Source organism: Octodon degus, unplaced genomic scaffold (assembly GCF_000260255.1).
Source record: "Octodon degus isolate 3935 unplaced genomic scaffold, OctDeg1.0 scaffold00114, whole genome shotgun sequence".
In the NCBI taxonomy this organism is placed as follows: Eukaryota; Metazoa; Chordata; class Mammalia; order Rodentia; family Octodontidae; genus Octodon; species Octodon degus.
In genome coordinates, this window is record NW_004524690.1 from 3,702,680 (window position 1) to 3,715,508 (window position 12,829).

A 12,829-nucleotide genomic window follows, 5' to 3' on the forward strand; every position below is an offset into this window, starting at 1 on the left:
GTGTGGGGGGGGGGCAGCTCAGCCCACCAGGGGGCGGGCTGGCTGGCATGTGGTGCTGGGGGACTGAACCGTGGTCCCTGTGCTTTGCTGAACTTGTTCTAAGTAGGTGCTTTAGACCACTGAGCCATCTCTCCAGCCCCTGATTTCAGTTTTGAACTCTTATAATCTCTAAGCCCAAAGTGCTCTATTATGCATTTCACAGCAGCCTTAAGTTTCAAAGTCAACTCTTAACAATTACTGCCTCCACCTTCCCATATTTAAAAGTGACACAGAGTAAGTCTTGTCATCCAAAGATATCCCATGCCCACCATTGCTAGGTTCCCTGGTCATCATCTTATTCTCCACTAGATGTGCTCTGCAGAACTCAGTGTAAACCTCATTCCACCCGTGACCCACCCAAGGTGCATGTGCAAAGACCAGTCTTCCTGAGAATGACTTTCAGGTCCAAAGCTCAGTGGAGGACACACCAGTCTTGTGGCAGCTTCTCAGCCCTCCCCGCGGAAGCCCACCTAGCTCCTCTCCTTGGAAGAGACACCCTTGAGACCATGAACTGTTGCCATTAGACAGCAGGCGCCTTCCACACCAAGCCTTCTACTATGAACTGGCTCTTTGTGGAGAGACCACAGAGTAACACCTTACACGTACCTTTCTAGGAAGAAATCCCAGAACATGACGCGTATTCTGCCCTTCAACCTAAGTAACCCGCAGGCAGTGTTTCCAAGTAAGAGAGGAACAGACTGGAGCAATTTCTAATTTAAGTGCATTTCAAGAAAGAGCAATAAAAGTATAAGTACCCAGACCCCAAAAAAACTTGATAGTAGTGATTATAAAGTGGCTGAAAAACATTTAAAAGGAGCCAAGGTCTGTATCTTGATAAGAGCTGCTGTCACAAAGTGAGAAAGCCAGTAGCCACGGTCACCTTCATGCATCTGTGGAGAACAGGAAAGCCAGTTAGTCCTTTCTCATCATCTCTCCCAAATTTCCATTTCCTCGCCCAGATAGTGATAAAAAGCCAAAGCTTGTTCATCTTAAATAAGAGTGTTTTACTACCTGCAAATATGAAGTTAAATGACTGTAAAACAGGCATCAGTTCCTATAACTTGCCCTACTCCAGGCTTTCCTTAGAAAAATACAAAGTGTTAAGAAAGACTCAGGACACTTACTGCACAACTCATGTGTTAGCTTTCCATCGGAGCATCATGTCCAGGAGCAGGTTGTGCAGCAAAGGGTGAGGACGGGGCAGGAGCCCAGAACCCCCTTTAACACCAGGCCCTTAGTGACCTGCCTGCCCTCACTAGATGCCGTCCTGAAAGTTTTGCCCAGTAGTGCCACAGACTGGTGACCAAGATTTCAACATGGGGCTTTAGGAAGACATTTAAAATCCAAGTCCTAACAATGTATGCACAAAAATTGCCCCTAGGTTTGGCCACACTTATTCTGGAGCCTAAGTCAGGAAAACTGTCTGTGAAGATGGTGGAAAATGAAAACTGCACCTTGAAAATAAGATTATGCATTTCCATGTCTAAAGAAAGGGCGCCTCCCACCGGAAGCATCCTTTCTACTCGCCATCATTCCATTTGCTCTCATGGGCTGCAGCAAGCCACCAGAGAGAAGAACCACCCAGCACTGGAGTATGGCTGAAGTTCACCTGACTAGCCGCAGGGTTCACCTTTTCTCCTGCTGGCCCATTTGTCTTTCTGCAGTTACTTGAAACCTATGCAGAGCTTACTTTTATTTGTGTATTCATCACTTCATAATGTAGCACCAAAGCACATATAATCCAGAAACCATGGTTAGAGCACTTAAGGTACAAATCAGATTTGGTACCTACACAAGAAAATAGCAAAATGCAGATTTTATTGTCAATACAGATGTCTTACAGGAACCATATCTAAATCCTCGTCTCTATTAGGGGCATTTCTAATTCTCATTCATCATGTGATTAACTGAGCAGTGTTTGCTGACATTGATGCTTTATGTTGTATACATTAGCCATTTTGGGCTAATTTTATGTCTCTTCTTCATAAAATAATATTTTTAATGCTTTGCTCCTCCCCCAAACACACTGGAAATTAAAACATGATTTGAGTGGCTCTTCAATCAAATGAGGGGGAAAAACCACCTTACTATGTAATTGCTAATTATGGCTAGGATTGCATTTTCCCAAGCTATTTTCTCCTTGAAATATTGTCTTGAAAGCAGCTTTATTCATGTCTGTATTATGACTTAGCCAAATCCATTGACAATCTGTTGGTTGGCTATGAATGCCTAGAAAAAGAAGAGTACAGTCATGACAAGTAGCACACTGTGAATCTGGAACCACTAACTGCAGAACCCCTCACAATTAAGCATCCAAGCAAAATAGACAGGGAGTCATTAACAGCATGTAAGGTCAAGGATGACTCAATTAAAATGAAAATCATTTTCTCAGGCGGAATGTTTCTGTATATTCATGGTCACAAGATCCTCTTTCATTTCCCTGTTCACAAACAGGAGGTAACAGTTTGTGCTTTCGTTACAGTCCATGGTTCTTCTGCTTCATAGCCAGCGGCAGTACATCTTTGAATACGACATGTGGGACCGCCTGTCTGCCATCACTATGCCCAGCGTGGCCCGCCACACCATGCAAACCATCCGGTCCATTGGCTACTATCGCAACATATACAACCCCCCAGAAAGCAATGCCTCGATCATCACAGACTACAATGAGGAGGGGCTGCTTCTGCAAACAGCTTTCCTGGGTACAAGTCGGAGGGTCCTGTTCAAGTATAGAAGGCAGACCAGGCTCTCAGAAATTTTGTATGATAGCACAAGAGTCAGCTTTACCTATGATGAAACAGCAGGAGTCTTAAAAACAGTAAACCTCCAGAGTGATGGTTTTATTTGCACCATTAGATACAGACAAATTGGCCCTCTGATTGACAGACAGATTTTCCGCTTTAGTGAAGATGGAATGGTAAACGCAAGATTCGACTATAGCTATGACAACAGCTTTCGAGTGACCAGCATGCAGGGTGTCATCAATGAAACTCCACTGCCCATTGATCTCTATCAGTTTGATGACATTTCTGGCAAAGTTGAGCAATTTGGAAAATTTGGAGTTATATATTATGATATTAACCAAATCATCTCCACAGCTGTGATGACCTACACAAAGCACTTTGATCCTCACGGCCGCATCAAGGAAATTCAGTATGAGATATTCAGGTCACTCATGTACTGGATTACAATTCAATATGATAATATGGGTCGGGTAACCAAAAGAGAGATTAAAATAGGCCCCTTTGCCAACACTACCAAATATGCTTATGAATATGACGTTGACGGACAGCTGCAAACAGTTTATCTGAATGAAAAGATCATGTGGCGTTATAACTATGATCTGAACGGAAACCTCCATTTGCTGAACCCAAGCAACAGTGCACGCTTGACACCCCTCCGGTACGACCTGCGAGACAGAATCACTCGACTGGGTGATGTCCAGTATCGGCTGGATGAAGATGGTTTCCTACGTCAAAGAGGCACAGAAATCTTTGAATATAGCTCCAAGGGACTTCTAACTCGAGTTTACAGTAAAGGTAGTGGCTGGACAGTGATCTATCGTTATGATGGCCTGGGAAGGCGCGTTTCTAGCAAAACCAGCCTCGGACAGCACCTGCAATTTTTTTATGCTGACCTCACCTATCCCACTAGGATTACTCATGTGTATAACCATTCAAGTTCAGAAATCACCTCCCTTTATTATGATCTCCAAGGACACCTTTTTGCCATGGAAATCAGCAGTGGGGATGAATTCTACATTGCATCAGATAACACTGGGACACCATTGGCTGTTTTCAGTAGCAACGGGCTTATGCTAAAACAGATTCAGTATACTGCATATGGGGAAATCTATTTTGACTCCAATATTGACTTTCAACTGGTAATTGGATTTCATGGTGGCCTGTATGACCCACTCACCAAATTAATCCACTTTGGAGAAAGGGATTATGACATTTTGGCAGGACGATGGACAACACCTGACATAGAAATCTGGAAAAGAATTGGGAAGGACCCAGCCCCATTTAACCTGTATATGTTTAGGAATAACAACCCTGCGAGCAAAATCCATGATGTCAAAGATTACATCACAGGTAGGCATATTTTTCCATTACAATTGCTGAATTCTGGTGACCATTAAATTAATAGAGAGAAATAACTAGAATTGACCCTTTAGATACAGTATTCCTGTTTGGATCTGTAGAGAAGTACTAAGGAAAAATGAAGCACAGTTACTTTCCATTCTGCTTGCCAGTGCCCAAGGGCAGTATGTTTCTTACCACAAAATAGAATGTAGTCATTAAGGGAGGAGACAAGGGGGAGCAGAAAACATAATCAACTTGAAGTCCCCAAACTGGAATTCTAGTCTCTTTCTCCTATAAACTGTAGCTTTATAGCCAAAGAAAGATTTTTGTATCTCATTGGTATATTAACTTTTTATGACTGTAATAAAACAGCGAGGGTAGACCTGGGGATGTGGCTTCCTGGTAGAATGCTTGTCTGGCATGGCAAGTTCCAAAAGAACCATGAGAAATAGCTCCTAAGAAGAGAAGATTTATGTTGGCCCACAGTTTTAGAGCTTCTAGTCTGTTGTACACTGGCCTTAGCGATTTGGGCCTGTGCAGAGGCACCATGTCGGAGCAAGAGTACATGGCATAGGAAAACCTCTCACTTCATCAAAAGCAGAAGTTGACGAGGAAAAGACCAGGGCCCCATGGTTCCCTTCAAGGCCATGTTCCCAATGACCTAAGGACCCCCCACAAGGACTCACCTCTCAAAGGATCCACCACCTTCACCCTAAGTGACAAACCTTTAACCTAAGGACACCTACACTGTGGAAGTGCCTCAGCTATAAAATGGGAACAGCAGTACCTGTGTCATAATATTAAAAAATTGTGATCCAAGCATAGTGACACACACCTATAATCCCAGCTACTCCAGAACCTGAGGTAGGAAGAGCACAAGTCAAGGTCCATCTGGACAACATAGAAAGACCCAGTGTCAAAATAAAATTTTATTAGTTCTGAAGATGTAACTCAGCAATAGGGCACTTGCCTGGTAGGCATGAGCTCTGGGTTCAATCTCCAGTCCTGAATATATGAAATATGATCAAAATGTACATGGCATGTTTATATTAAAATACATCACAGTAAATGACACACTGCCATTAATTCCTCTCAAAATACCCCCCTTTCATTTTGAGCACACCCATCATTCTTGACATTTTATGAAGCATCTTGGAAAGTTTTCATTCATGAGTGCTTTTTATAAGGCGTAATCAAAAACATGGTGACTTGCTGCCAAGTGCTAGTGAACAGAAAGGTAGAATTCATAAAAACAGTACGGTGTATCCTCACCCACCCTATTCACCAGATCTGGCACCCTGCAATTTCTGGCCTATCCTCAAAGTAAAAATGGCCATGAAAGGTGAACATTTTAAATCAGTTCAGATTATCAAGGTGGCTACAACAGCACAACTGAAGACAGTCCTGACACAGGACTTGCAGAACTGCTTCAGAACAGAGGCAGGAATAATGGGAAGTGTTGTTTGAAGCAAGTAGCAGTGGGGCTTGGGAAATAGCTCAGTAGAATAAGTGCTTGCCTGGCAAGCACAGGGTCCTGAGTTCAATCCCTGGAACCAGAAAAAAAAAAAAAAAAGGCAGCAAGTAGTAGTATTTTGAGAGGATTAGTGGCATTGTGTCTCTTACTGTAATGCACCTAATCATTCACATTTTTCTGTCCCCTCATACACGATTCTGCATTAAATGGTAACGACATTACAAATGTGTAATGTAGGGTGTCAGTATTCAGATGAATTCCTACTGGACACGATCCATCTAAAACACAGCACTGTGATATACGTCTCACTGCTGCAAGGTGTTTAACCTGTCTGCATCACCATCACTTCGGAACAACGAGGGAGCCATTTCTCCCAGAGTTGTGTGGCAAAGGGATCCTGCTTGTGTTCTCACTTCATCTTCCTCCACCATGCCCTCCGCTGTGGTTGGCTGCAGCTCATGCATGGCAACACTGTTACAGGCACAACAATTTCTCCACCAATATGGAGCAATGTGCAGCTATAGATATCTTACCTTTCCAAGTTTAGTACCAGTTATTCATAGTTTTACAAGATCTAAAACATCTCCCACTTCTGCCATCACAGAACAGCCAAGATAACAGAGACAAGGTCTTTCCAAACGTACTCTGGTTCTCTCTTCAGTTCCTCCACTTCAGGACTCCTGAGCTATCCCTTCCAGCCTCCCAGTCATTGTTTAGATTGCCTTTATGAAACTATCATATTGAGGCTTTCCTGAAGAATAGCTCCTTCTCAAGTTTTTGTTTTGTTTTGGTTTGGATTTTCCTGTTTCCTTTTGACTTCTGTTCACTTCTCCTTCCAGCTTTCTCTTTTCTGCCTCAATATATGAGACACACTGAGCTGACTGTTCTCCCGGCAGTCAGGACAGCTCTCAAAATGCTGCTCCTCTTCACTGAACATCTGTTTCCCACCCTCGCAGACTGCCAAAAGCTTCCCGGATGTCTGTTCCGTGTAAACTCCCGAAAGCCCCTCCTTTCTGCATCATGCTCAAGCCACAGCATTAGGATATGTTTATTCCGGGTCTTCCATATACACCTGCATCCAAGTCCCATTACTTTGGAGGTACTTTTCAATACTGAAGCCCCTTTGCATTACACTTAGGCAAACAATGCTCAGAGTAAGAGAATTTTCACCCTCACTACTCCAACATTCGGAAGAAAGAATTTTCCCCAGAACGTAAGACTCCCTTGTAATCTTACATATACTGTCCCCCAAAAAGTATCACCTTCCATGCTATGGGGAAACATGGGGATTTATCGCTCAGCACGACCACTATCACACCTACAACAGAGAGTGCCACTGGTTTGGCAGCCATATGACGCCTGGACAAAGGCCCTGCCAGCCTGGAAGGTGAGAGTTTGTGCCCTGGAGGAGGAAATGGGAAGCAGGTGGCTCTCCATCATTCTGACAAGCAGTTTACCTCGGGTTATTTAAGGGGTGTTGACAGAGGCTGGCTGAAGGGCTGGAAAGCTCACAGCCCCTGCGTCCATCCTCTCCTAGCAACACGGACTGCAAGGAATGCCGTGGCAGCATTTTCTGGAAAACATCAAAAGAGAGATAGAACAGCATAAAATATATTAGGTGAAATGCAATTTCAAATTTTCCAGCAATGTGCTTAATATATAAAATAATCTACACCCAACTGTACTCATAAAGCTGCAAGCCTGCTGAGTAGTTCTGTAACATTATAACCTCCAGAATAGAATAAAAGCCTTATCCTGAGCTTAATGGCTTTTGGAGTCACATGGCAATATTTTAAAATACCATTTTAAAGGTTTCCAGGTTCTCGCCCCAAAAACTTCATCTCCACCTGTGCATAGCGAGCTTTTGAAGTCCTAACTGATGGTAATCAGAGCCTCCGCACCCTTGGCTGGCATTGCCAGCTTTTCGCATTCATCGTTGATTAAGAATCAACTGTTCATTTTAATACTCTCAATTTAGGGCTTTTATTAATAGAAAATGGGTTGTAGAAGTCCACATATCCTTAGGCAGTCACTTTTGAAAGCTAATAACATGCAACTGCTATTTAAGTCCGGCCTCTACTAACTACAAAACAAATTTTATTTGTTTTCTACAACTACATCTTTTTCATGCTGCCATGCGTTGTTACTCCCCTTTTTATCACCAGCATTGGCACAGGACACAATGTCACACTTATGACAGTTTACCCAGTCTAAGGGAGTATCTATTACTCTGCATTTTTCATAGTACTTGCCATGGTTCTGCAACTCTCTGTCTTTGTGTCTGAAAGTAGCAGATTTGAAATGTTAGGAGGAAGGCAAACATGCTTGCTTTCAGATTATTTGTGAAATTGGGCCTTTTGTAGGGTAAGAATTTAAACTTATGAAAGCACAAAATAATCCCTATCACCTTTCCTTTTGAACGTTCTTCTCCCAGATGTTAACAGCTGGCTGGTGACATTTGGCTTCCATCTGCACAATGCTATTCCTGGATTCCCTGTTCCTAAATTTGACTTAACAGAACCTTCCTATGAACTGGTGAAGAGTCAGCAGTGGGATGATGTGCCGGTAAGAACCCAAATGCTAAACCACGAAAAGGCGGCAGACGGCTTACTTGTCTCAGGGTTACCCATATTTAATCAAACTACCCTTGTGAAAACTATACCAAAGACTTTTTCACCCTTTTAGAGAAGGAAAATTGACACTTCCTCTACATTTCTGTGCAGCAAACCATGGGCCTGTTAAATAGGCTTAAGTCTGTTCCTAGTGATGCTAATAAAAGCACAGAAAGACATTATCAAAAGGTAATAAAATGCAGAAGCTCATTTTTGAGTGTTGGGTTTCTACAGAAAACCCATGAAAGCACATTTACGGCACTTGGGACCTACAGGCAAAGGTACAATAAATAAGAGGGCAGGAGATTCATATTACAAATTAGCAGCCCACAAACAATGCCACAGAGTTCACCCGCTCTAAAATATTACCAATGTTTCATGGGGAAACAATAAAAATAAAATGTCTTCCAGCAAGTCTCTACAGACAGGTAGGTGTTTGTAAATTTTCCTGGAAATGCCAGATCAGGAGGAGTGCAGCTGCTGTGAGAAGAAACAGAATGGAAAACTGCAAAATCAAAGAGCCACGTCAGAATGCAGCACTCTGAATCCCATCATTCAGAGATCAGAAAGGAATGCACAACAAAACATCAGGATTTCTAGGTTAACACAAGGATAATTAGAGATTTAAAAGCTTGGGTTATCCCATAATGATACAGAAAAGAGAGCAGTTTTTTAGAAAGATGAAGTCCTCTTCCTCCAGCAGTTGTACTATTCTTTCAGTGAATACAAAGAGAAAGCCAGTTGTGATGAAAACATACACGTACATACAATGATAGCCACATTGACAATCTCTCTATTTTCTGGTACACATTTCATACTTAACATAAGAGCAGTTTTTTCAGATGACACCCTACATTTCAATCTCTAGATCCTGGAAGCTATTTTAGCATTTCTAGCTTCAAGTATATCTACACTGATAAAATCTATGAAGATATACTAAAGTTTCCTGGTGCATTTGAACGTGAATGCCCTAATTGTGTATGGCTTTCCACCAGGCCTGAAAACACTTAACTCTTAACTGTATAAATGGACATGCCAACTTTTTTTTTCTCCTGACCAGCCTTTTATTATGGTTCATGTTCTCTGTCAAAAGAAGTGCACAGTAAAGACAGCCTTAGGAATCAAAGGCAAAGACATGGAGGCTGCCCCTAGTGCAGAAACAGCTTCTTTCACTGCTGGAGATGAAACAGATGTTTCCATTTGGGAGACCCCGGCCAGACACACATCTGGGAGGTTAAGAAATAGCTAGCTAAGTTGGGGCCAGGGAGATGGCTCAGTGGAATAAGCATTTCCCTGGCAAGTGCAAGGGCCTGAGTTCAATCCCTGGTTCCGCAAAAAAGAAAGAAAGAAAGGAAGGAAGGAAGGAAGGAAGGAAGGAAGGAAGGAAGGAAGAAAGAAAGAAAGAAAGAAAGAAAGAAAGAAAGAAAGAAAGAAAGAAAGAAAGAAAGAAAGGGCTAGGTTAAAGTGTCCCAGTTCTGAACATTTGCTGATGGAAGGGGTCTAGTCTCCCTGTGTCTACAGTAAATAACAGTTCATCTAAATTAATAAATAAAGCTGGCAAGATAGCTCAGTGGACTGTCTGCTCAGGCAAGCACAGGGACAGGGGTTCAGTCCCTGGCATCTCATGCCACACTGGCCCTGCCTCCAGGTGCAATGAGCTGGCCACAGAGACCAGACATGGTGGTGCACGCCTGTAATCCCAGCGCTAGGGAGGCTGACAATAAGAGGATCACCACAAATCTGAGCTGCATAGTGAGACCCTGTACCAAATACATAAAAATAAATTTTCTCCAATTGTCCCCACTGTCCACTCATCCATACACATCTCTGCACTTGAACTGGAAATGCTTAGCTGAGATCCATGTTCACAAGGAGAGGGCAGAGATGACTTCAGCTGGAGCACAAGCACTTCAAAGCATATGAAGTGGGACCCAGAGACCCTCCCCAACACGCCCAATTCTTGCTCGGTGCTTTCTCTTCCGCCTTCTGTGGAGAAAGCTGCTGGGGTGGAGGGCTCCGTAAACCGGTTTCCCACATGCGGGGCAGGGCGTGAAAAAAAGGAGATATAAAGACATGATTATTTTGCCTATGCCGGAAACTAGGGGAAAAAGTTTTCAGCATCAGTAATGGCGTTTCCTCTTAACATTTCAAAACCTGTTTGGATCACCTTGAGCGGAGGAGCTCTGAATGCAGCCGGCCACCCCACATAGTGTAGACATTTTCATCTGCAGAGAACCACAGGTTTCAACAAACACCTTGGGCTCGCCCCACCCCACCCCACCCTACTCTGGCCATCTTTGGAAACCTAGCTTCGCAGCGCGCGACCCGATGTCACAGCTGTGCTCTCAACCTTCCACTGTTGTGTTTTCCTTTGCAGCCCATTTTTGGAGTTCAGCAGCAGGTGGCAAGGCAGGCCAAGGCCTTCCTGTCCCTGGGGAAGATGGCTGAGGTGCAGGTGAGCAGGCGCAAGGCCGGCGGCGAGCAGTCGTGGCTGTGGTTCGCCACAGTCAAGTCGCTGATCGGCAAGGGCGTCATGCTGGCCGTCAGCCAGGGCCGCGTGCAGACCAACGTGCTCAACATCGCCAACGAGGACTGCATCAAGGTGGCGGCCGTGCTCAACAACGCCTTCTACCTGGAGAACCTGCACTTCACCATCGAGGGCAAGGACACGCACTACTTCATCAAGACCACCACGCCCGAGAGCGACCTGGGGACGCTGCGGCTGACGAGCGGCCGCAAGGCGCTGGAGAACGGCATCAACGTGACCGTGTCGCAGTCCACCACCGTGGTGAACGGCAGGACTCGCAGGTTCGCCGACGTGGAGATGCAGTTCGGCGCCCTGGCGCTGCACGTGCGCTACGGCATGACGCTGGACGAGGAGAAGGCGCGCATCCTGGAGCAGGCGCGGCAGCGCGCACTCGCCCGAGCCTGGGCGCGCGAGCAGCAGCGCGTGCGCGACGGCGAGGAGGGCGCGCGCCTCTGGACGGAGGGCGAGAAGCGCCAGCTGCTGAGCGCGGGCAAGGTGCAGGGCTACGACGGGTACTACGTACTCTCAGTGGAGCAGTACCCCGAGCTGGCCGACAGCGCCAACAACATCCAGTTTCTCCGACAAAGCGAGATCGGCAGGAGGTAACCCCCGGGCCGCCCGCCGGGCTGCGGAGAGGCGGCTGCGCCACCCTCGTTGCCACGACCGCCGAACTGGTTTGCTGCGTTTCTCTTGAGCCTAAACCACATCCCCTTGCTCAGATTTTTCTGTAGCACAATCCGAATCGGACTCTCGACACAGAAGAGCCTTCCGGGAGAACGATACTGCTATTACACACACATACACAAACATACACACACACACAAAGACAACTTTTTTCTGAATGACCTTAAAGGTGATCGGCTTTAAAGAATATGTTTACATATGCATATCGCTGCACTCAGTTGGACTGAAAGTATTAAAAGAAAAAAATGGTAGAGAAAAAAGGCCTAAACATTTTGCGGTGGGCCATCTGTGTGAGGCACTGTATTTAACTAAGGTTAAAAAATGCATACAGTGTTTCCAAATATTACCGAATTGTCGACTTTTGCTTACAAGAAGTAGTCTCTCTGCATAGGATGTGATATATATCTCTGTTCATTTTAAAATGTGGGGCAAAATTACTGTTTATAGACAAAACTGCTTTCCCTGTGCTGCTTTGTAAAAGGACATTGGCACAAGTGACTTCTGCTCCGCCGGGGATTTAATAATGGATTTTACAATGCTAACGTGGTTTGCCTTGGGGAAAAAACTGGCAAATAGAATTCTTGTCACTGATAAGCAAAGGAAACCCTGATTTTTTTGTAAATTATGTGAGACAAGTTGTTTATGGATTTTTATATGAATTACAATTTACTGTACATCAAATATTAGTCTCAGAGGAGTTAATTTATGTAAAGTGTTTAAAAAGTTTATACTTAAAAATAAAATGATAAAAACATGTGAACTGTGTGATTTTTTTAAAGGATTGCACCTTTTGTTAACTGTTATAGCTGTACAGTATAAATTACTATATTGTAGAGATATAACAACTTATGCCTATAATGTCCAGAAGTGTTAATATTTTTGTATTAGGTTGAAAATGTGCAACTTTCTATCACTTAGATGGACAGGACAGTGCAATCCAAGTGGGTGGCTCATCCAAGAACTGCTGCTCCTTCCTCTCCCTTCTCTCTTTCATCAAGCCAGTGTCCTCAGCCATTGTCAACTAAGAGGCACAGTAGAAGACCAAGGCTGGTGGAAAGTAATGGAAGATCACACACACACAGGGAAGGGGAGGGCTTCTCTGGCCCTCTCAGCCTCAAAGTCAGTGGGGAGTTGCTATAGTCAGCCACAGGGTTTTACTGTTATATTAATGTTCCTTGATGCTCCATTTCATGATGGAGGAGAGAGACCACATGAAATGTTCAGAAATGTTTGTGGGGAGGAATGGAGCTGATGTCCCATGTCATAAATGCGTCATATGATCTAGGAAAGGTAGCAAAACCCCAGCAGTGGTGAGTGAGCCAGCGGGAACCGGTCAGGGTCACTGCTGGTCCGGGAGTTGGACCCAAAGGTCTGCAAGAGGGACCAAAAAAGGGAGACAGAAGCTCCT

At 44.4% G+C, this 12,829-nt stretch overlaps 1 protein-coding gene across 3 annotated transcripts in view; it reads left to right on the forward strand.

The window, feature by feature from the left end:
• The window catches only part of Tenm3 (teneurin transmembrane protein 3), a 224,670-nt gene extending 212,493 nt beyond the window's left edge, over positions 1-12,177 (forward strand). For all 3 annotated transcript variants that reach the window (XM_012516586.2, XM_023699614.1, XM_023699615.1), the window contains exons 24-26: positions 2,522-4,133; positions 8,033-8,163; positions 10,588-12,177. In XM_012516586.2, coding sequence (XP_012372040.1) covers positions 2,522-4,133; positions 8,033-8,163; positions 10,588-11,343 — 2,499 coding nt within the window. In that variant the 3' untranslated portion in view covers positions 11,344-12,177. The remainder of the gene's footprint in view (positions 1-2,521; positions 4,134-8,032; positions 8,164-10,587) is intronic.
• Positions 12,178-12,829: the final 652 nt, after the last annotated feature.